Source organism: Macaca nemestrina, chromosome 9 (genome assembly GCF_043159975.1).
Source record: "Macaca nemestrina isolate mMacNem1 chromosome 9, mMacNem.hap1, whole genome shotgun sequence".
Classification (NCBI taxonomy): domain Eukaryota; kingdom Metazoa; phylum Chordata; class Mammalia; order Primates; family Cercopithecidae; genus Macaca; species Macaca nemestrina.
In genome coordinates, this window is record NC_092133.1 from 45,016,529 (window position 1) to 45,040,992 (window position 24,464).

Here is a 24,464-nt window from a genome sequence, read left to right on the forward strand (position 1 = left end):
GTAACCTGGTGAGTCTGTTTCAAGGTGGTGAGTCAAATTTCTTGGTTTGTATAAGTAAGAAAAATAAGGAGAAACATTGTCAACATATCTAAAAATTTGTATTAGAAGTCTGTGGCCAAGTTCCCCAACAGTAAAGTGTTGCTAGACTCCATTCCTGCTTGGAAGTTATCTTAGTATTCCAGACAAAATAATGAAATGTATTATAATTAATCTGACTGCACCTAGCTCTAGTATTAGGACAGTTTCTGGACCTTAGAGCCCTCCAAGGCATGATTCTCCTCCTGAAAGTAAGCTTTTTAAGGCTTCTAGAGTCATCAATTATTTAGCCTACATAAAAATGTATAATAAAATATGTATTCTTTTATGTTTATCTTCCTTTACTGAATGTTAAATTTGTGAGATTTAGACAAGTTGTAACATTATATCATTACTATATTAAAAATTTTAAAGTATAAATAAATCACTCATGTTACTACCCTGACACAACTAATTTTATTTTTTATATTGCTTCAGTTTTCATTATATACAAATATTTTATAAAGTCAAATAATTGTTTTAATATTTGTATATATTTGCAATCACATAGTTCTACCAGTTTCATTTTCTTCTCTTCACACATAACATTATATCATGGGTATTTTTCCATATTATCACATGGTTTTCATAGTGACCATTATTCCCCATCAATACATATACATTAAATTGATGAATGCTAGTTTTGAGAGAAGAATGGCTCCAGGGGCCAGCAGCTTGTGGATTTGCCAGCAGAGCACGGCAGTATTATGGAGCTGGCTCTGGATTTTCCAAGGATCATCTCTGTTAGAGAGTGCAGAGGAAGGATATCGGCCTGCATCAGAACACTTGATCAGATTTACAAACTTGCTCAGAATCTTTTGTTGGCATCTTCTAATCCATTTTCTATGCAGCAGCCAAACAAAAATATGGCGATCAGGTTTCCGTTAGGTAAAATATTTTGGTGGCTTCTCATTGCCTTTAAGATGGAGGAAGAAAATGCTTAATGTTTAGAGACTAGCTAGCCTAGTAGTTTCTGCTTCTATCTTTAGCTTAATCTTTTATTGTCAGTTTCCTGTCTGTCAGTTTTTCATGGAATGTTCAAACCCCTCAAAGAACAAAAAGCCTGTAAAGGGGGCATTACATGCTAAACAAAGAAGCCTCCCTATGATTATAAAATGATATTGATACTGTAGAATTTATTTCTGCTTAAATAAGAAAGATTTTATGCATGTATCCTATTATGGGTTCAAGATTCCGTTTACCCAGATAGCCAGGGATAAGATTATAAGAGGAGATGGCTTCTCTGGAAGAATCTTTGGGGACTTTTTTGAATTTCTCATGTTGAAAATACCTAAAAAGTAAAAATGTCTAGTATATCTTCAGGATAGCTAAGAAACTTTTATAAAGAAGCTACAGGCCCTCCTCCTAATCCCACACTCTGTCCATTGCCGTAGCAACCCATATAAATAAAATGACAATAGAGGTTTCCATATAGGACCTTAAAGGAATTTCACTGTTCCTTTGAAGCTTTAGACATTTCTATACTTCATGGTACGCCCTAAAAATTACAATTTAATTAGACTTAAATATCAGAGTGGCAACTTATTTATTTTTTTGCCCAATCTACCTCATTGTTTATAAGGACCTGTAGATGGTCCCATGCAAAGATGTCTCTAAACATAAATAACACTAACACAATTAACTTGGAAAACAGACTCCATTGTGCATCTCTCCCAGGGGGACAACATCATTGTTGGTTACTATTTTTTCTAAAGTCCCTTATGGGCTTGGAAGCAACTTGTAACTGAAAAATAAATGCATTGCATTTAGGAATATGCCTTCATTAAAGCTATGATTTCACTGTACATCCGTTGAGGGGCATCAAGGCCCCAGACAAAATCAAAGTGGTTCCAATCTGGCAATAGCTTAAAGTAATGAAGACTCTTGATTTGAGGGAGTATCCTGGCCACATCCTGGGGTGTTACAAGGACATCATGTCCACCAGCCCAAATAGCAGTAGGCACTTTCATGGCAGTCAGGTCATATATAGGCGGATGACTCTGTAGGAGAGAAAGCAAGGTCATACATGAGAGGAAGCTCCTCAAAGCAATAACCACAAAGGCTGCTAAATGAATATGGACGATGGCCATAGTTGTGTTAGGCACCAGTGACATAGGAAGAAAACATACAATGTTTTCAATGGTCTCTACCTTTAAGAAATTTGCAAAAGAGGGAGAAAGGCAAGATAGCAAAGCAAATATTTGTATACAAAGTAAGGTATGTTAAATGCCATAAACACTCCCAAAAATAAAATGGAAGTAAAGACAAAAAGCTATTTCCACCTGAGGGTTTCATAAAAAGAGGGGTCCCGTGAAATGACTCTTGAGGGAAGGTTGCATTTCGACAGCAGAGATGAGGGTGGGTGGGAGGCAGGAAGAGTTTGTAGGCTATGATCAGGAATGGCAAGATTCCCAATATACCTGGAGAACAGAATATGTAAGGGGATGTGATAGGACATAAACTTGGAGGCAGATAGTCAAGGTCTGAATGTCAGGCTAGGAAATTTGGACGTATTTCGGAAGTTTTGGAGACAAGGTAGGGTCATTTCTCAGAGGTCTGTCTTCAGACTACCGTACGGGCAACAGTTAATGGAATCACCTAAAGAAAGAACAGGTTGAAGGCAAGTCCTGAAAAAATCTAGATGAGTAGTAGAAATGGTCCAAATTAAAGCTATTGGGATGGCTGACTTTTCCAAGGAAGAAAGAGAGTTTTGAAGAATCCCTGGGGAATGCTAATCATTTCAGAGCAGTGAGAGGAGGAGTAGCCAGTGCTTGGGACAAAGGGAACAATCACAAACAGAAGGAAAAGTCAGACATCACTGTGGGAACAGAGATAATGCTGTGAACTTGAGGAGAGAGCAAACTGTTGAGACTAGTTTTTTGGAGGGAATGTAATAAAAATTGGCATCAACTAAGATTAATTCACAAAATAGGACTGGCTTGGAGCAGAGTAGGATCAGCTAACTGTGGATAAATTCTAAGGACATTAACACTCTCACATACTTTAGTACTTGACCATAATGATCTTGAATGTGTGTGTTTATTTTGTTTCAGTTTCTTATAAATGTAAACAATTTATAAATATAACATGTTTATTAAAAATAATGGAAGAAAACAGACATATGTGAAGTCCAAAATGAGAGTCCCTTAGTGTTTCATGTCCATCCACTTCTTTTCGTCTTTCTTCCTCTCTCTGAAGATAACCACTTTAACATTTATTTTTTTTCTAGACCTTTTCTAAGCATTTGCAAATACATGCATTTGTGTCTAAAAATAGTGTCAGCAGCAGGGAAAAAACTTTTAGGGGTGATAGAAATGTCCTATGTTTAGATTGTGGTGTGGTTACACAAATAGATATATTTGTCAAAACTCATTTAATGGGACACATAAAATTGGTAATGTTATTATATGTAAATCATGTCTTCAACTGATTTTTTAAAATAAAATATACATGGTCTATCTCCTGTAGTGGTTTTAAGGATTAGTAGAATTATTCCTCTAACAGGCCAATTCATTACTAAGAAGTTGATTAGTCTGATTGTTTTGATCCTCAGAAACAACTTATTAATAATTGATCTATAGTTGCATTAGTAAATAGCTTAAAATATGATAGCCTGGGAAAATACTTAGAACAATTTAATTTGTTTAGTTCATACTTACAAGCCAAGCCCCTGGTTATGAGAACAGAAAAGTGGTGACAGGATTAATTAAAAGTACAGTGCTAAACGAGTCTACAGATTTTTATGTCATAAAGCTATATGGAAAAAGATGCCTTATGACCCAAGTCTTCAATGTTGGGTAATACTTATTCAACTTTCATGTGGAATTCTAATTTTTCTGTTGGCATTAAAAAGTATATATTCATTTATGCTGTAAAGATTTTTATGAAACAATTTCTATTATTATGTAGCCATTAAAAATATATTTAAAAATCCTTCAGTAATGTTAGTCATCTCTTACTATAGCTTAAGTAAAATAGAAGGATTAAAAGTTGTATAAAAGTGATATAATACTGAGAAAATTGGAATAAATACACCAAAATGTTAGTACATCTAGTTATCTCTGGATGGAAGGATTACACATGATCTAATTTCCTTTGTATGTGCTTCTTTAATTTATAAATTTTCTGAAATAAATTAAAATTAAAATTAAACTTTTTTTGAAAATGTTCTATCAGTATAAATGCCACCAAATGACAGGTAGGAGTCTTTCCACCCTCAAATAATTTTTTATTGTAACTTATCAAAATCAGCATTCTGGGGTTACTGTATGTAGCTCACCTGATTGTAATGTTTCATATTATCGGCTTCATTTCCCCAGTCATAAGCTCTGAATTCGTCAGATTGGTAAAGCTGAAACAAATGTTTTTTAGAAAAAGAATAGTGAGGGTAAGAATCATGAGAGCTAACAGCAAATTTTAGAAAAATACTGTATGCTAGGAAGAAAATAGGGCTCCTAGATCACCAGAAGGATGTAAATACCCATTTTACAATTATGACAAGTGGAGCTCAACAGAAAAACAAGCAATAACCCCCCTTTGGTTTAAAGGAAAAGTTCATGGAAAACCAAGCCTCATTAGAAAGAAGTTAAATCCCAGATACTTCTCTCTGAAGAAGTCTCAGTTCTCCTGAGGCTTCCCTAGTTTACCTCTTGCTTCAGTTCAGGGCCTATTTTAAAAACTCTGATTTAAGATGGTGTTCATTTATGTCATCTACTTGGTCTGTACCATAAAATCCTTTCTCTTAAATTCCAGGGAAATCAAGGCATACAGAAGGCAGCAAGGACAAACTGGAAACAAGCTCTTAAGATTCTTAGGGTAGGCCTGTTAACAGGGTCAATTCTGTCTTTTTAAATATATTGAAAATAAGGATTGGAATGGTTTTCCATGACTAAGACTCTACCTGTTTTATATGCAGAATGTTCTGTATTGATGAACCAGTAGGAGCATGTGACATATACACATCCATTCGACTCTAAAGAAGATAAAACTCATATTACAGCAATTGCCCAACAAAATTTTGCCTTTCAGAATCAGAGAAAAATGATGCACAGAAGAAGCAAACAAGAATGGGGCTTCGAAAATAACGAGGTAGACTTATCTAGATAAATTACCATTTATGTCAATACTTGAATGTGAGCGAACCACAGGCTGACTAATGGAATGGACTGCTTGACAGCAAACCTGTACCAGCTCTGAATCTGTAGGATAATTTGCTTATTTTCAAGTAGAAGGAACAGTAGTGGTCATCATGGAGCAAAGCCAATTAGGAGAGGTTCTATGCGCAAGTGTGGGGGTGATGCGTGCATGCGCACCCAGGTGCACTGTCACAGATTAGATCAGAAAATCAGGAGTTCAGGCCCTGTTGTTGTTAATGATCAGCTTCGTGAACTTGGCCACCATATTTAACATCTTTGAGTCTCTGTTTTTTCATCTATTAAATGAACATACTAAAAGTCATACTACCAATTTACTAGGCTTTTATGGGGATAAAATAAAATATTGCAAAAGTAAAGCTAAAAGCCAATTTTTTCCAAAGGTTATTTCAATATTTGTAAACATTATAGAGATGAAAATTATAGAGATAAAATAGTAATTGTAATTCTATGTCTTAGAAAATAATGAATCTAAGAGAAACTATTAAAAATCTTTACTTTTGAACAAGCCAACTTTGAACAATGGTTCCTTATGGGTTTCAGTCTAACATAATTTAGCTTCTTAGAGAATAGGGGTACAGAACAATTATCTTGCGACTGACTTCACTGTAACAGCCTCATTGGCTGCTATTTGGAATACTAGAGACAACTATTCAACCACACCAGTCTGCGGATGTGAACTCTTCCTCCTCCTTCTTCTTGAATTCTCAATAATAGAAAATGAAGAGGTGATAAAACAGCACTGCTGCTGCTTCATAAAGAGGGGATCCCATCTCCCTTCCACCCTGTCCTGTTATTTTGTAGGTTAAGTGGTGAGTTTCATTTCAAAACAAAAGTCACCCACAAAGGAAGGAACATGTGAAATAAGATCAACATTTATCTGTGCTTCTCTCCTTTTTTAGGATTTTATTTTTAAAGCAATATGTTCAAATGCAATAAATTCAAATTGACTGTAGTAAGTTGTGGCTGACTGAGAACATGTAAGAAGCTACTACCCATTATAAAACATTCATTTTCCTAAATTTTGCCAGGGAATAGAAGAATAAAGCCGCCTATTCACTTCCCCAGTCTTCATATTCAAGGTTTGTTGAGTACCTGATCTTCTATGTATAGCAGATATCTACCTTCATGGTGCCATATAAATTTTAGGCTTTTTTTTAATTTCAATGAAGAATGTCATTGGTATTTTGATAGGGATTGCATTGAATCTATAGATTGTTTTGGATAGTATGGACATTTTAACAATATTGATTCTTGCAATCCATAAACATGTAATACCTTTCCATTTTTTAATGTCATTTTCAATTTCTTTCATCAGTGTTTTATAGTTTTCATTGTAGAAATCTTTCACTTCTTTGGTATGGTTTATTCCTAGGTGTTTTATTTTATTTGTAGCTGTTATAAATGGATTACTTTCTTGACTTTTTCTTTCTTTTTTTTTTTTAAAGATTATTTGCTGTTGGCATATTGAAATGCTGCTGAATTTTGTATGTTGGTTTTGTATCCTGCAAATTTAATGAATTAGTTCATCAGTTCTAGCAGGTTTTTTGTTGGAGTCTTTAGGTTTTTCTAAATATAAGATTCTGAGCAAAAAGCACAAAGCTGGAGGTATCACATGACCTGGCTTCAAATTATATTACAAAGCTGTAATAACCAAAACAGTATGATACTGGCATAAAAACAGACACATAGACCGATAGAACAGAATAAAGAACCCAGAAATAAATCCATACATTCATAGTCAACTAATTTTCCACAAAGGCATCAAGAACATACATTGGGGAAAGGACAATTTCCGCAAGAAATGATGCTGGGAAAACTAGATGTCCATATGCAGAAGAATGAAATTAGATCTCTATCTCTTGCTATTTACAAAAACAAAATAAAAATGGATTAAAGACAAATTTAAGACCTGAAACTATGAAACTACTAACAAGCAAAAATTGCAGAAACACTCCAGGACATTGGTCTGGGCCAATTTGAGGTAAGCCCTCAAATGCACAGGTAACCAAAGCAAAGATGAACAAATTAGATTACATCAAGCTAAAAAGCTTCTGCAAAGCAAAGGAAACCATCAACAAAGTGAAGTAACAACGTGTTGAATGAGGGAAAATATCTGTAAACTACCTATCTGACAAGGGATTAGTAACCAGAATATATAGAGGTCATATAACTCAATTGCAAAAAAAAAAAAAAAAAAAAATCTGATTTAAACATGGGCAAAAGATCTGAATAGACATTTCTCACAAAAAGACATACAAACTGCCAAGAGGTACATTAAAAACAATGTTCAACATTACTAATCATTAGAAAAATGCAAACCAAAACTACAATGAAATACTATCTTATTCCAGTTAAAACAGCTTTTATCAAAAAGATAGGGAATAATGGATGCTGGCAAGAATGTGGAGAAAAGAGAACCCTTGCACAGACTTGATAGGAATGCAAATTAGTACAGGCACTATGGGGAAGAGTAGGAAGGATCCTCAAAAACTAAAAGTAGAACTACCATATGATCCAGCAATTCCAGTGCTAGTTCTATATTAAAAAAAAAAAAAATCAATCCATGGAAGAGACATTTGCACCCCCATGTTTACTACAGCACTATTCACAATAACCAAGATATGAAATCACCCTAAGTGTCCATCAACAGATGAGTGGATAAATAAAATGTGGTACATTTTGACAGTGGAATACTATTCAGCCGCAAAAATAATGAAATCATGTCATTTGCAATAATGTGGATGAAGCTGGAGAACATTACATTAAGTGAAATAAGTCAGGTATAAAAAGACAAATACTGCATGTTCTCACTCATATAGGGGAGTTAAAAAAAACTGACCATATAGAGATAGTGAGTAGAATGATGGTTACCAGAGACTGGAAAGGGTAGTAGGGATGGGGGAAGGACAAAGAGGCATTGGTTAATGGGTACAAAAATACCATTAGAAGGAATAAAGTCCAGCATGCACAATAGGATGACTATAGTTAACAATAATTCATTATATATTTTAAAATAACTAGAAGAGTCAAATTAGAATGTCTCTAACAAAAAGAAATGATCGATGCTTGAGGTGATGGATATCCCAATTACCCCGACTTGTTCATTACACATTGTGTGCTTATATCAAAATATCACATGTACCTCATAAATATATACAACTATTATGTACCCATAAACATTTTTAAAAGCAAAAATAAAATCTGTCTTTAAGTGTTTGGAATACCATATGAATTTATACAGTAAATAGATACATCAAAATGAGTCAAAGGAAAGCTGGAATTTCTTAAGGTATCAAATGGCCCTATAATTATCACATATACCTGATTCATATTTTTCTTGTTGGATCCAGCCCATAAGGACATAAATTCACTGCATATCAACCAGAGTATCTTATTGTTGCAGATTTTGGTAGAAGGTATCTTCTTTTTCTTATCTTCTAAAAAGAAACCTTTGGTACCAAAAACAGCCTATGAAAGTAAATAATAATTACCTTTGAATGAGATAAAATATTTGCAAACTATGCATATTACAAGGGATTAGTAACCAGAATATTTAGGGAGCTCAACTCAATAGCAACAACAACAATGACAAGAAGCCCAAATAGCAAGAGCAAAAAACCAGAATTCAAGAATCATCTTCAGACTTCTTGACATTTCCTTCCTTCTAGGAAAGAGCCATGCTTGGGGATCTATTTGTACTACTGATTCAGTCAAGGAGACCAAATTATTCAGGAAAGGTGACTTAGGAATGTATCTCCAAATGAGGAAGATTATCAAACATTACTTACAAGGAGATTGCAATAAAGGCTGTCAATCCCAAATTCACTTCTCCATAGTGAAGCTTCCCTGTATTCTGTCCAGTCAGTGCTTGCCAATATTTTTTCTCATTAATTGGTACAAAATGTAAAACAGTTTTTCTTAAGGTCAAATAATACCTTGAATATGAGGGAAAATCGGGGTTTTCCATGTTACCCATGTGCACATTGCATTCGAGTAGTGTCCCAGATTAGCCAGCTCTCAGGCTGAAAAGTAGAGAATGACGAACCAAAGAGAAAGAACCATTGAACAGAAAAGATATGATAATGTCGCAAAGGCAGTACAATTGAAACTTCCAGGACTTGGGAAAGTAAACTTGGATGGGGATTCCTGGTGGGGTCTTAGAGCTTCTGGGGGAAACTGATGGAAGAAAAGAGCAGGAAATGGGACTTAAAAGTAGCAGGAATATTGACAGTGGGAAATGTGAAACTGAGATAACCCAGGAACATTATTTGCCTTATAGCTGACCTATGTAGGAAGAGCAACACATACAACACATATATGTATTTACAGATAGATGTGTCTCTCTCTGAATTTAATTTAATAAATTAGTTTGCTCATGCTGCCCAAATATAGAAAACATTAAAAACTAACTGATGTCAACACATTTTGAAATAAACTAGAAAAGCTCTTGAATAAGGAAGTTACATCATTTATGCTCTCAGTAAACAATACAATGAAACTATTATCAGACCAATCATTAGGCCCTATGGAAATTCTTCCTTGTGTTAGCTCACAAATAATTTTTTTTCCATTCCTACCACTCCACCCCAAACCAAGATCTCATTTTCTTATATATGAATTATTTTGATATTATAACTGGTCTCCTTGACTTCAGATTTGGCCCAAATCCATTTTATCCATCATCCCAAATTCAAAGGCCAATTTTGAATTTGATTAAATGCTATGTTCATTGTGGCAATGACCTTTGTAAAGAAACAAAAGCAAAGAGAAAAAAAAAAAAAAACCTCTTTAATAGATAAAATTCCAAATCCACAATTGGCAACCAAATGATTTTTTCAACTCTTGAAAAATAACCAATAAATATTTGACTTAATACTTGAGTTGTAATACATTTAGGCTTTGGAATCTTAGCTTTAGTAAATTAGGGCAAGTTTCCATATTGGAAGCAATATATTAATTAGGTTTTTTTAATGTCAAAATTGGACACATCAGTGATTATGGGTAACTTGAAGTGTCTTTCATTTGGGCAATGTTAATTCATTGACCTACCTGACTAAATGGAACAAAAAAATCCTTGGGAAAACAAGAAAAATCTTTGTTGTCATACAGCACTCAGCTCAGCTACAGATTCTGACAGATACTCAACTCTGCTAATGACCTTGTAGAGTAAATTGTATTATAGAACTTACAGATACTATGACACAGATATACGCACACATGGAGACACACATACACAAGCACATGCCCACAGAGTCTAAGTTCTATAGATTTTATCTAAATTTCCTACCTTTACTTTACAGTAGATTTGAAAATAATAAGGATTTCTGATCCAAAATGAGATCCTCAGGTACATTTTGGTGAAAGGAGCCTACCTTGATTATGGAATTTGGAAGTAGAAAAAAACTGGTAAAAATGCCCGTGGGATATTTGAATGAGATCACAGGACCCAAGGCAAAATTCATTTTGATTCTTTGTGCCAGTTCAGGCATGGTGGAAAAGGCTACAAACCCTGAGAGAATAGGAGACAAGACAATCTTGTAAAAATAAGTACTTATGCAAAGTTTCTAACAAAAATGGGGCTCTGTTTAGTCATTTTTCCTTCTATCGCGATCATATTGGGGATGAATTGGAAGTCTTCTGAGTTATTCTATAAAGATTATCTGCCTTCAGTCTTCTCTGCTCTCAAGTCTCCAATTTTATTTTATTCTGCTTATGGACAATTTGACTTGGCTAGGGGAAATGGAGTAGCTGGCAGGGGAAAGGTGATGGTTAAGCTGTCGGAGTAGCTACTTCTTATGAACTGAAGGTGACCTCACTTCCCAAGCATGGGGTAAATGCTGGCAACATTCTCATTTCGTCCCTAACTCTGAGATGCCAGAACGAATCACAGAGCTTCCGGAAGCAAATAACCAGTCACAGGAGGTGAACTGATTTCTTTCTACAGCATCACCCAGTTATTCCAACAGGTTTTCTTTCTCACTGTGGAATGAAATTTCACTGCTCCCAGTGGCTTGCTGGGTGTTTATCAACCCTCTAGACTCTTCCCTGTTTCCAGAAAGAAAGGGGTTTCCCTAGTGTCCATGATGGCCCAGTAAGGACCAGGCGTCTCCATTTGCTTTGCTCTTTCAGCAGTAGCATTGCACCCCTTTGTATCTCTGTGAGGATGGAGATCAGCATGACACCGGGTAGGCTAGGAGGAATATCCATATAATTTGGTTTCCAGAGGTCCCTTCCTGGGCCTCCACTGGTGTGTGTGTGTGTGTGTGTGTACTGAAACACTTGTTGAAACATTGAAACTGTCTTGGCCAGATAAAGAAGAACTGAAATAATTGACTGAACAATTGATAAAAAGACTCTGAATCAGGAATAGTACTTCCCCAGAGGGTGTTTGGAAATGTGCAGAGGTGAGATTTTTGGGGGTCACCCTGACTGCAGAGCCGTGTTTAATGGGCTGGGACCTAAATGTCCTACAAAGAGTGGGTGCTCCTTACGTAATAGAAATTGCTCTGTCCAAAACGCAAACAACATTCACTAAAAAATTTTATGCCCTAAATGTAACACAGAGCACAAATAATCAAATTCTCCATGTTTTTTTTTCTTTTTTTTCAGATCAAGTATAAGACCAGATCTAAGTCCTACCCACTTTCCAAAATCAACTAAAGTCATTCCTTCTCTACACCATTTCTCCATAATCCTTACACACCCCATTGGTGAAATCAGATACACCTGGTTTGAATCTGTGTTCTGAACTTGTGTTTCTTCTTCTATGAGATGGAGATAATAACAGTCAGGTTGTTTTGAAGATCAGAGGGAGATACTGTGGGAAAGGTCCTGAACGCAAGACCGTACACATTACGAATGCTCAATACGTGTTAGATACTATAATTATTTGCCTATTAGTGGCATTTTTGATCTCCTATGAGTTCTTTGACACTTTTTTAGTATATGCTCTCTGATGCTAGCTAACTGCTTGTTCTGAGCTTGGAAAGTGCCTATCAATCTAAAGTACTAATTAATACATGTTACTGATGATCGTGGTGATAATGAAGATATTTCCCTAAACTAAAATATTGCATTTTCACATGATTTATTCTCTTAAAGTTGGAACCTTTAGTGGAAATGACAAATTCAAAACTTTTATTAGTATGAGTTCCTTTCAACTTTTACTTGGAACTAGATTATTGATTTCTTTCCAAACTATGTGGGAAGTAAATTGTAAAGTAAATTAAGTAAAGTAAGTAAGAAGTAAATTGTCAACTTAAAAAAACTTTAAAAATTTCTACATACTGCTTACGTTTACTTGTTATTTCATAAATACTAAATCACACACTAAATAGATCAACTCAACTGATTTATTATAGTAAACTTTTGTGTTCCAACAAACAAATATAACCATGTCTTTTCAATTTGTTTAAATATAAGTATAAGCCCCTCCCTTTTATTTTTTAAAGATCCCATTTGGGTTGTGAGAAAGAGATGATTGATGCACATTCATTATGTTTCAGCCATAATCCATGGCATTAAATTTTACTTTTTCAGCTCAGAGAGAATCTAGAAACTTACTCTGCAGAATCATTTCTTTGAATTTGGAACACACGTTATTCCTGGGAAATTGCATCACCATAGTCAATATGCTGCTGTGACCAGAGACCCAGGAAAGGTTTGCCTTACATATAGTCTGTGCACTGCAAGCTCAAAGCTACTCAGAGTACTAGGGTTATTCCCAGCAGAGGACAGAGAATTGAAGGCACTATAAATAGCAGTTATTTTATTCCAACATAAAGGTGAACTCCTGTAAGACTCTGAGAACACTGACCCTCAAAAACATACCTATTGTAGTGCCAAGTGAATGTCCAATGAAATACAATTTCTCCTGACCAGTTTTATTTACAATGAAGTCTATGACTCCTGGGAGATCATATTTGGCCATTTCATCAAAACTGCAAAATAAAAAAGGGGCTTTTATAAATACTTGCAAGTTTAAGTTTAAAACTCACAGCACTTGCTCACTTCTTTTTTACACACAGATTCTATGCTGTTTACTTAGATTCAGTGTGTATTTCATTATTTATCCAATTATATGTAGGCCATTGTAGCTTTTTGTTTTTCTTCATATATACATTTTACTTCGTCATAAGACTTCCTCATAAGAGGAACACTTTCAAGACTTGTGTATGATGTTTGAAGTTCAACCTTATGATTCCTCCTCTTCCTTCCCTTCTCTTGCTTTTCTTTGCCCTCCCTTTCTCTATCTGGCTTGCGTGCTTCTACTTCTGAGTCCCCCACGAGGCTTCACAATTCTTAGGGCCATTTAACACCCATCTTTGGAAACAGGGTTTTTGTAAATCATGATTCTACCATTTATGAGCTTTGCAACTCTTGAGAAGTTACTGAAATGCTCTGAGCCTATGTTTTCTCATTTGAGAAATAAATAGGGTAGTGCCTGGTTTACAGGGCTGCTAAAGGGGTTTAATGGTATGAAAGAAATGACTCTGGCTGCTAGTAGGCATTCATTAAGATGTTGTTAGTAGTATTCCTGCCCACAAAGATACATATATATATATGTGTGTGTGTATATATATATTTAATATATACCATATATTCCAATATTCCATAGTACCAGTATTTTGTTCTTCAGACAGGAGGAGCAAAAGGGCCTATATAACATTTAGTCAAATCAGGTATTCCGTAAGCCAGAAGCCTGTTTATTAAAAGGACGTGAGGAAATCTATGGATTGGGACTTCCAAGAATAGGAGAATTGTTGTGACACCTCCTAAAGACTAGTGATACAATACTTCCTGAGCTTGCCCCTGCCCAAGAACTCTGACCATAACATTGTATTCTATTCCTCCATTCTTCTCAAACTTTCAGTGGGTACTGAATGTTCTATTAATGTAATAGGAATACACACTCTGTTCTAACAGCCGGTTTACAAACCAACGGGGATCTTAGGCCTGAAGAAAGAAAGTCTATTGCAGGCATTAGCCTGTCCTCTAGTGACAGTGGAAAACTCTTCCATTAAAAGAAACAATTAAGATATCAAAAAGATTCTTCTTCATTGCCCATTAACAAGGTTTTAAAAACTTAATATTGGAGTTTTCGTGAAAATGGTACTATGTGCAATCTCAATCACAGTTTCTCTAAATCAGTACAGTCCTGGTCAAAATCATCTTTACACAGTTGATTGGTCATCCAGAAGAAATGACTTGTAAAATTATCACTAAAATGAACATAAGCTTTGTGAGGTCCGAGAGTTGGTCTGTTCCCCGTTTGAGTGTTCGGGGCCTAGAACAGCGCATACAGTAGCCACTCAGTAAACATTGGCTGAATGAATGTGCACACTAGTCATGATAATTTCCTCAGCTATCTCTTTGGACATACTTTTAATGCATAAAATTGATGTAAAAATTGGATGTAAAAATGATCTTGTTGAAATGCCATACTTTGCCTGTGGGAGAATCAGTGAAAAATCAAAGCTTCTTGCTGTTTCCCTCCTTTGAGATGTTAACAGAAACTACAAGAAGCTATATGACTTCAAGCATCAAAGATTATCATTAATAGCACCCACGTTATTTTTTAAAAATTGCCTCCAATTTCCCTGTTGAGTTTTCTTAGCTAATATTTACCTAAAGGCCCAGAATTTCTCATCTGTCTCTGAGAGTGTCTTGTGTCTTCTTGACCAAGTGTTTCCCCGACTGTTTCCCATCCATACATCATAACCTGCATCTGCTAGAAGGAATCCAAGGCTTCCATTGGCATAATTCTCAAGCCAGTAGGCATTGTCTGCAAACAGGGCATGCTGCATATACACAACTGGCCGGGGACCTGGGGGGAGAAAGGGTAAGATGAGAGAGGGAAGAAGAGAAAGAGAGAGAGAGGGAGAGAGAGAGAGAAATTTATGGTAAATAGAGCATGTCAGAAACATTACAGAAATACACACACATGCACACATGGTAAAACAAAAACTGTTTTCACTTTTCCCTTGTCAATAGTATAGAGCATTGTAATCAGGTAACTTCAGTTTCTTGAGCACATAATGTGTACCTGGTGCTATGTTGACCTATTTATATGTATTAGCTTACTAAATTCTTACAACAACTCTATAAACTAGCTGCTATTTTGAGAACCCTCATTTTGTAGATGTGGAAACCAAACTTTATGTAGTTAAGTAACTTTCCCAGAGGGCCACCCAGATAAGAAGGCCAGAGCAGGGACACAAACCCAGTTCTTTTTATGTCAAAGGCTGTACTGGTAACTACTCTGCTCTATGTATTCGTATATACAAATTTCCTGGGTGTGAAATTTATCATGCTTACTCAAGTCCTATGGCTCTTCCAGAGAGGAAGAAGAGGTGAGTGTAAGCGGACATTGATTAGTTCCTCACCACATTTCTATTCAAATCCCCATCCTCTGCCCAGTGGACAGCATTTAAAAACTACAATAATATACTCAGCTCAATGTCCCTCTGCCAACTTCCAGATTCCTGAGGGAGACAGAGCATTCAGGGAGATGCAAAGAACCAGGGTGGAAGGTCAAGTAAGGCACTATAATTTCATGACTAAGAGCACAGGCTCTGGAGCCAGGATGCCTGGGCTTAAATTCTGGTCTGTCAGCTTGCTATTTGTGTGACTTTAGACTTCTTAACATAACCGGTTGTGCCTTAATTTCATCATTTGTGAAATGGTGACTATTAGTGGTACCCATCTCATATTGTTGACGAGAGGTTTAACTGATTTAAATTATTTAGAACATTACATCTAATGAATGACCTTTAATTATAAATCTTTCCAAAATTATCTCTACTTAAGCAAAACCTTTCCCATAAAAGTTTTCTCCTTTTATATTTCACAACTCCTTCACATCTGTACCTGGGATTGCCAGATTTAGTAAAAAATAAAAACAAAAGTAAGCAAAAAGATCCAGGATGCTCTATGAAATTTTTATAAATAGTGATAATAGTGAATAAAGAGTGTATGTTAAAATGAGACTTATAAAAAATTATTTGTTGTTTATCTGATCTTCAAATTTAACTGGGTGTTTCATATTTTAACTAGTAAAACTACTCATATCTCACTCTCATTTTTCATTCTGAAACTGGAGATATAAGAGGGAGAGAATGTCAAACATGACCTCAACTGGTACTTAATATGTGTGGTGGGAGAAAAGATGCAAAATGAACATGGTAAGCAGTTGCCAATAAATTGTTTGCTTTTGAACCATTGCATATATTTTGCTTATTCTTATTTCTTCTTCAGAGGCTTTGCAGTTAAATTTTCCCTTTAAAGGAGTATCATTCCCCTGCTGTGGCATGGCTGGCCCCTCATTCTAGAATTCAAGCCTTATTGACACCATACTCTTTCACTCCATGAACCATCTATCTCTTAGATCAAATGTATGTGGATGTTAATGTTTTCAGTCCTGGAAAACTTTTCAGAAATGCTGTTGTCATTTAACTAGATTGTTTTTTATCCTGCAGAGGGTGGCCCCTTGATTTTAGTGGGGGCAGGAGAGGCTCTTCTTGGGTGCCCCACAGTCAATTTCACACAACCCAGCAAATCTCCTTCTGACAATGAGGAGATCCATTTTCCTGGGACAAAGCAATTTTTCACATGATAAATCAGTAATGAGGTGACAAAATGTAGGCTCCGCCTTCCTGTTTACACCCTAACAAGTACCTCTGGTTGCAGTTAGCAAGATCAGTCTTGCTGTCTATATTTTTAGGTTCTTGTCTGTCTTCAGATAATTATCAGGCAAAGAGTAAGCCTCCCTGTTAACTATTTAAAGTCTAATCTAATAATTCAAACCAATTTTGATAAACTCTGTTGATGCATATCTAGCACTAAATTCCTCCTGAGAAGGAGGATGTCAGTGCAGTCCCCTTTTCAGGAGAGACATATCTTGTACCTGTGCTCCTAATGTGTCTTCGCCCATAGGGAATTCTGTTGACAAGGAGTATGTACCCATCTTCAGTGGTGACTTCATACTCTTCACTGGGATAGCCATTGTAGATGATGATTTCACTCTGCCCAGTAAAAATACAGTCATTAGTGGAACTTCTCCAAAGGATATAAAAAGGAATTAAAACAAACTCTCTATTGTGTGCTTATTAGGGTGAATTATCTGAAATTTATAACACCAGGTAACTGTAAAATTAATAAAGTCTTAATACAAAATAAGTAGAATGTTCAAAAATATCTACCTTTGGCAAATATTTTGGAGTGTAGGGGAAAATTTAGCATTGACCCATTCTTTCTGACAAAGCTGTATTCTCAAGTCAATTGTCTTTTGAGGCCCCTCTTGGTTTAAAAGTAATAGAACTATAGATCAATAGAAGACAATCACGTATATCAGCAAATAGCTTGATATTCTTAAAACATAAATTCAAAAGAGGAGTTCTATCTATAGAGAGAGAGAGATAGATAGATAGATAGATAAATAGATAGATAGATAGATAGATAGATAGATAGATAGATAGATAGCACAATAGCACAATTTTGGTTTCCATTACTGGACAGTATTCGTTTTTCAGCCAAAGATCTAACTAACTTGACTCTTGCAGAGGTCAAAAACCATCTATATTTTATCTGTTTTATCAGAGATTTTATGTTATAACAGAACCTTTTGTAACCTCATAATCCATTAGTCCTGCTTTATTTGATGTTCTTCACAGTTTTCCATGACTTACAGTATTCATCCACACCTCAGGATTCACTTCATTTTCCAAATCAAGGAATCCACCAACATTTAAAGTTCCACAGATCAAACAAGTTGTTGTTAAAAGCAGCCACATCATAGAAATGCCTGGCATAAAAAATTTAATATTCACAGATTAATTATATATATTAATGTTGATTAATGAAATAAAATGATTAATGAAATAATTAATAATTAATGAAAACTTGAATAGCACTGAAAGCGGATAATGTGTTAAAGGGAATAAATACAGTGAACTAACTTTGAGCACTATTAATCTATTTTTTCATATAGAAGTTGTATTTATTATAATCCAGTTCCTAAAATGAAATAAATTTAATCAAGTATGGAGGCATTTTTGGTCTGTAATCAAGACTGAATTGCTTTAAGTCTTTGTTTGCCTACAATTTGCCAAAATATCTAAAGATTCAGAGGACAGGTTTTCATACCATGGCCAAGTGAAAAGTGGAGTTATCCCCTAGCTAAGCCCCGTATCCCACAAAGTAAACAAGAAAAATGGATAAATAAAACTTTAACCAAACAAAAAAGCTTATGATTAGTTTCTAGTGATGTGACTATTTCTCATGTGGCACCCAAAGGCAAATTTTGCATATTCAATGTGCAGTCTCACTTCCTTGTCATGGTTTAAAAGTATGTCTGTTCAAAGATAGACCAACACTATAACACTAAACAGCATGCTCATCATATAAGTGCTGCAGTCAAATGGTCTAAATTTGAAGTCCAGCCTCACCACAAAAGAACGTGTCTAACCTCAGGTAAGTGTTTTAGTAGCTTTGTCTCTTGATTTCCTTGTTAGTAAAATTGGGACAATAATGTAACCTATCTCATAGGGTTATAGTGAGGATTAAGTTATATAACAGTGCAGTATAAGTTCTTAATAAATGCTTTCACTATTTTTCTTATAAAAGTGAGCGAGAGATAAATATTAGAGATAATTTACTATAACAAATTAAGATTTAACTTCTAGAAATGCAGAGTTTACTTCTGAAGCTAAATAGCTTTGCATACATTAGCTATGTGGTTGAAGATCATCTTATATCTGCAAATGTTTTGAAACTTTTCAAATTGTATGAAACTAATAATAACCAATAGCTACTGAGTGTCCTTATGGTAGGACTTGTTCTAAATAGTTCACATGTTATTTAAGCTCTCAAAATCTCCATAATTTTGGTACTATTATCCTCATTTTATCAATAAAAAAACAAAGGCTTAGAGAGATTTAAGACCTGCTCAAGGTCACAGAGCCAACAGGTGACAGATCTAGGATGGACACTCAGGCAGACTCACTGCAGAGCTCTTGCACCTGACTGTCGGTGCAACTGGCACCTTCCAACCTGCCTCCTGGTTGTGATAGATCTTCATCTTACCTAGTTAGATGAGCTTCACCTGCTCCCAAGGACTCCTTATTGATGAGGAACTTCTGAAGTTTTGCTTTTGACATCAGGCTGAAGAGTAAGAGATGATTACAGTGACAGTTAGAAGCTAGAGAGATGAGAAACAGGAAGCTTGTGAAAAGGAGGAAGCTTTAGACTGAGACACACACCCAAGGCGTGTCCCTGACACACCAAATGCCGTGATGCACTTGTAGGTTGGGAAATAGTGGTCTACATGATGCCAAATAACCAGTTTGACAGAATCCTTCATGTTTCCACTGAGTGTCTGTCATTGTTGGGAGGACTTAGCAATATTTTCAAACCAGTGTGTCAAACAGGGAAGTAGAACATACTCAAGATCTTAATGGGCTATTATCAGAGATAATAGTATCTCCCTTCCCCAATTGATCCTTCATGAGGATCAAATGGAGTAACATGTATTAAGGAACTAGTGCCAACCATGCAGTGTGTAGGGATGTGTGTGACTGTAACTCGTTTGAGAAGATGAGGGAACCCTGACTACAAGATCCTGAAACCAGAAGGAATTTGGAACTAGCAGTATGGCAGAGGAAACTAACTCACATGCCAAAGGGATTTGGCTTGCTGCCAACTTTGGCACAGTAACCTTTGTTTACACCAGTGGTTAAAGGCAGAAATGGAGGCTGAATAATGACAATTTAGCTCTAAGCCCCACATGAGATACCAGATAATGGAGGTACATGTGCCTCAGTTTTCTACTTCACTTAGTATGCCTATGGAGCTTAAGCAGTGACTGAATCTCTTTCATCTCCCAGCATGAAGAAGGGTAGGGAAAACTAGGTTGCTACCCAGCATCACATAGGAGTTTCAGTTCTATTAGTTTGGATTTATCCTCAAATCCTTAAATCTTCTCAAAAAAATGATATTTTGTATTGTCCAAATTGTAATACCTGTTTTAGTGAAGTGGGAAATTTCATGCCAATTAAACAAATGTGGAGTAAAAGGAAGTGTTCAGCTGGTCGGAACAGGGAAAAGTTGTGTACCACTCACTCCTTAATCATTTAGTTTTGATGAAAGACTCAAGCATGTTTTGCCCTGATTGATAGTATGATGGCATAGGTATGTGGATTTTCCTGGAATTTCTCATGGTTTTTAACTTCATAAACAATCCTTTCTAATAAAACTTTAATGAACTCTTTAGAAAGTTCTAGGAAGCACTATGTTATTATTATTAATATTGATTTGTTACCTTGACTTAATATGGAAGTAGCACAAATATAGTTCAATTTCACAGATCTTTACAGATTGTGGTCTAGCTCAAATCTTAAAAGAGTTTCTACATCATTGACTCATATTCCTTCCTCAACTTTGAGTTATTTGAATAATCAGGAAAATTCTTGTAATTCTTTTGTTTGTACAGAAACAAAGTAATGTCAAAGAAATAAAGCTGAACTTTCTCCCAATGCTCCATCATTCTTCCTATATAAGCTTGCTATTTTAATAAGTATTTATTACTGAATATTATATTTTTTCTATATTATATATTGTTCTACAATATTCAATAATATATTCTATATTACATATTTTCTATATGATAAAAGTATATAGAAAATATATAATGTTATAATATTTCTATTATATATTTCAATACTCATACTGAAATTAATTTAAATGAATAAATTAAAACTTGTTCCTTGGCCCTGTGGGATACAAAATGGTAGCCCCTACTCTCTAGAAGCTCAAATTTTTCCTTTTTTTTTTTTTTTTTTAAATAAAATTAGATGATAGTGGAGCTAGAAAGGGGTAACCTCTCAGAAGGCATGTGGTATTTTTGAAATCTTGGTCCAAGTATCATATTATGGCCTAAGCTAACTGCTTAATGATGGCTGCTCATTCAGTTATGAAGATGGTGGAACATACATGGTTGAACATAGATCCTTGACTTCAGAATCTATCTGTAAAAATGATTACTATTTTTCTTCCAATGTCCTATTCAAAACACATTTGCTATTACAGTGTGGTTATCTTTTTGCTTGTTGGATTGCTTCTTTCTCCTCAAAGGCTGCTTTTTCAAATTTTCTCTTGAAAATAACTCAAAGTTAAAAAGGTTAGGCCATAACCAGCAAAATAGAAACTAGTGAGAATTTGGAAAAAATAAATAATTTGAACCTCACGCTTTTGAGCCAAATTTCACACTACAGTAAAAACTGTGCATGAACAAGAACCTGGATTTTGTCTCTTGCTCACTAATTTATCTAATTTATTTTGCATCCTAAAATTCAAACATTGCTCAATAGAACCATAAGTGTCCATAAGTATATATGTGTGTGTGTAAAATTATTAATTTGCACACTTTTGCTTAAGAGAAAATATGTTATATTTTGAAGTTTCATCTTTTTACTCATAAAGCAATGTTGGCAATGTTCATAATTTCCACAAGAAACTGTTGTTTTTGAGATTACGTGTTAGACTAGAACGTGCTTTCTTTTAGCGTCAGTGAAAATGAATTTCTGTTTCAGTGCCATCTATACTACATCCATCTTTAAAAACACTAATGGCTATGATAGAGAGAAGAGAGAAGTGACAAAAAGGCCTATCAATCATAGTTAACTAAAATATTAAAGGTTTTTGAAGAGGCCATAATAGTTGACTGAACACACATCCATCCCAACTCAAAGTGTTCAAAGGAAAGATCACTTACATTTAAAGAGAAATTATTACCAAGAGTGCTGGCAGCTGTCCTTGATAACATCCATGTTCTGGAGTGGCAGGATCAGGACCATCCACATTTGTGACAAAGGTCAAATCTTTGTGAGAATGAAGAGGAAGGGCCATACCATTGAATATGAAGAAAATTATATCATTTTCCTGCCCCAGGCATATTTACCATCCTTACTTCCTGCTTAATGTACAGCATGTATGTATGGTATTCTCTAGAGCTCATTTTGTATTTGAATTTCTGTAGGAGGTATATTCAAATGTAGATTCTTTAAAAAAAAGAAAGACAGGACACTTAGCTAGACATTCAAGTTGGATCTAGTTTTAAGTTGTCTCATTCAACTTGCAAGAGTAAATAAATGGTGATTGGAATGTGCAAAGAGGTAACATTGTTGTTTTGATATATGCTCCTGGTTTCTTCCTGAGTTAATATTCTATTTTGAGTTACTATTAAATCACCTTCAAATCTCACCAGCACCCTTGAAAATAGATAAATGGTTTTTAGGGTTAGAGTTTCTTGATTTCATTCCTCCTCTAATCACCATCACCATCAAAAATTTTTGCTAAGTGAGTAAATGAGTGATTGAATAGATGATTCTGGAAGTCCAGAGAATGCAGCTTAGTTACTGAGGAATACTAATAATGTTATTATAAATAATAAAAGCGAGTTATTTATTATTTATTAAGTACTTAGTATGTATCAGGTATTTTGCTTTGATACGCTACCAACTTGGCTATAAATTCCACTGGCTTTCTTTGCTGTTACAAAGGAAATTTTTCTTAACATTACCTGCTAAATTTAATAGAAGACAGGAAATTCACAGGAAAAATTCAATCTTGTCCTGTTTTTTAACTAAATTCGAAGAGATACATTGCTATTTACAGATTGCAAAGCACACGAATACAATTTAAAAATTGCTACCTGATACCAGTTTTTCTCTTCTTCAGCCTCCAAATTATTCTTAAACCTAGTAACCACCATAGCACAATCTGATATCTTTTACACAGTCTGCATTCTTGCATTTTTCCATACATTAAAAAAAATCTTGTAAATGCAGAGTCATTGCATTTTCCTAGAAATAACCAGAATTTTTAGGGGATAGTTAACTTACTCTTTTCACTATCTCAGCATGGTCCAATAGAAATATAATGCGAATTAGGTATTTCATTTAAATTTTCTAATGCCCACATTTTCAAAAAGTATAAAAGGTGAAATAAAATTTAAAAATACATTTTATTTAAACCAATATGTTCAAAATATTATTTCCACATATAGTCAATATCATTATTAGTGAAATATTTTCTGATACGATTTGGCTATATCTCCACCCAAATCTCATCTCAAGGGAGAGACCTGGTATGAGGTTATTGGATCATGGGGGTGGTGTCTGTCATGCTGATCTCATGATATTGAGTGAGTTCTTATGAGATCTGATGGTTTCATAAGCGTCTGTCGTTTCCCCTGCTTGCACTTCTCTCTTGTCTGTCACCATGTAAGATGTGTTTGTTTCCCCTTCCACCATGAGTGTAAGTTTCCTTAGGCCTCCCCAGCCTTGCAGAAATGTGAGTCAACTAACACCTTTCCTTTATAAATTACCCAGTCTCAGGAAGTTCTTTTTTCTTCACATCATAGCTATTATCATCATTTAAAATTACATATGTGATCTTATCTTTTAAGTATTCTTGAGAATAAGACTTCAATGATTTTGTTTTCAAAATCCTGCAAGTGGCTAGGAGGGCCTAAAACCAGACTCTGCTTATCCCTTTGAGCTCATCTCACCCCGTTCTCCATTTGACTCCTTGGGCTTCTTTAATTTTCTTAATTTAGCCTAGCTCCTCACCACCTGAGGTGGTCCCCTACCTGTATTATCTGGCACATGTCATGGATATCAGCCAAAATTTCATGTCTTCAGAGAAGACTTCCCTGTCCACCCTGGTGAGGTGTACTTTTTGATGGATTCATCACAATTATTAAATTAAAATTAAAGGTTTAAGCATGTAAATTAGTATAGGTTGAACATTCCTAATCCAAAAATCCCAAATCTGAAATGCTCCAAAATCTAAAACTTTTTGAGCACTGAAATGCCACAAGTGAAACATTCTACATCTGACCTCATATGATAGGTTATACTCAAAACACAGTCAAAACTTTTGTTTCATGCACAAAATTATTTAAAATGCCATACAAACTTACTTTCAGCCTATTTGTATAAAGTGTATATGAAACATAAGTGAATTTTATGTTTAGACTTGGATTCCATCCCTAACATATCTTATTATGATATGCAAATACTCCAAAATCCAAAATATGTCTGGTCAAAAGCAAATTGGATATAGGATACTCAAACTATAGCTGTATAGTATCTGATATTTTTATTACTCTGAGCGCCACTTGGGCAGGAACAGCGTTTTCCTTATCATTCTTGTTGTTCTGAATGGCTAGTTTAT

General features: G+C 35.1%; 1 protein-coding gene across 1 annotated transcript; it reads right to left on the reverse strand.

Annotated features, from left to right (window-relative positions):
- Positions 1-469: 469 nt before the first annotated feature.
- LOC105480813 (lipase family member N) lies at positions 470-19,414 on the reverse strand. The gene is made up of 10 exons (XM_011739984.2): positions 19,314-19,414; positions 17,918-18,033; positions 17,137-17,254; positions 14,859-15,057; positions 13,062-13,171; positions 10,604-10,740; positions 8,553-8,699; positions 4,976-5,047; positions 4,355-4,426; positions 470-2,075 (listed from the first exon to the last, which is right to left on the reverse strand). The coding sequence occupies exons 2-10, from the start codon at positions 18,023-18,025 to the stop codon at positions 1,842-1,844; spliced, it is 1,197 nt and encodes a 398-aa protein (XP_011738286.1). The 5' UTR covers positions 18,026-18,033; positions 19,314-19,414; the 3' UTR covers positions 470-1,841.
- Between the last annotated feature and the right edge of the window lie 5,050 nt (positions 19,415-24,464).

Coding starts and splice junctions, on each gene's coding strand:
- LOC105480813 (XM_011739984.2), bottom strand. CDS start 18,025: ATGATGTGGCTGCTTTTAACAACAACTTGTTTGATCTGTGGAACTTTA. Junction 8,700..10,603: donor TTCCAAATTCCATAATCAAG/GTAGGCTCCTTT, acceptor TTACTTTCATAG/GCTGTTTTTGGTACCAAAGG. Junction 4,427..4,975: donor ACATTCTGCATATAAAACAG/GTAGAGTCTTAG, acceptor CATTTGTTTCAG/CTTTACCAATCTGACGAATT.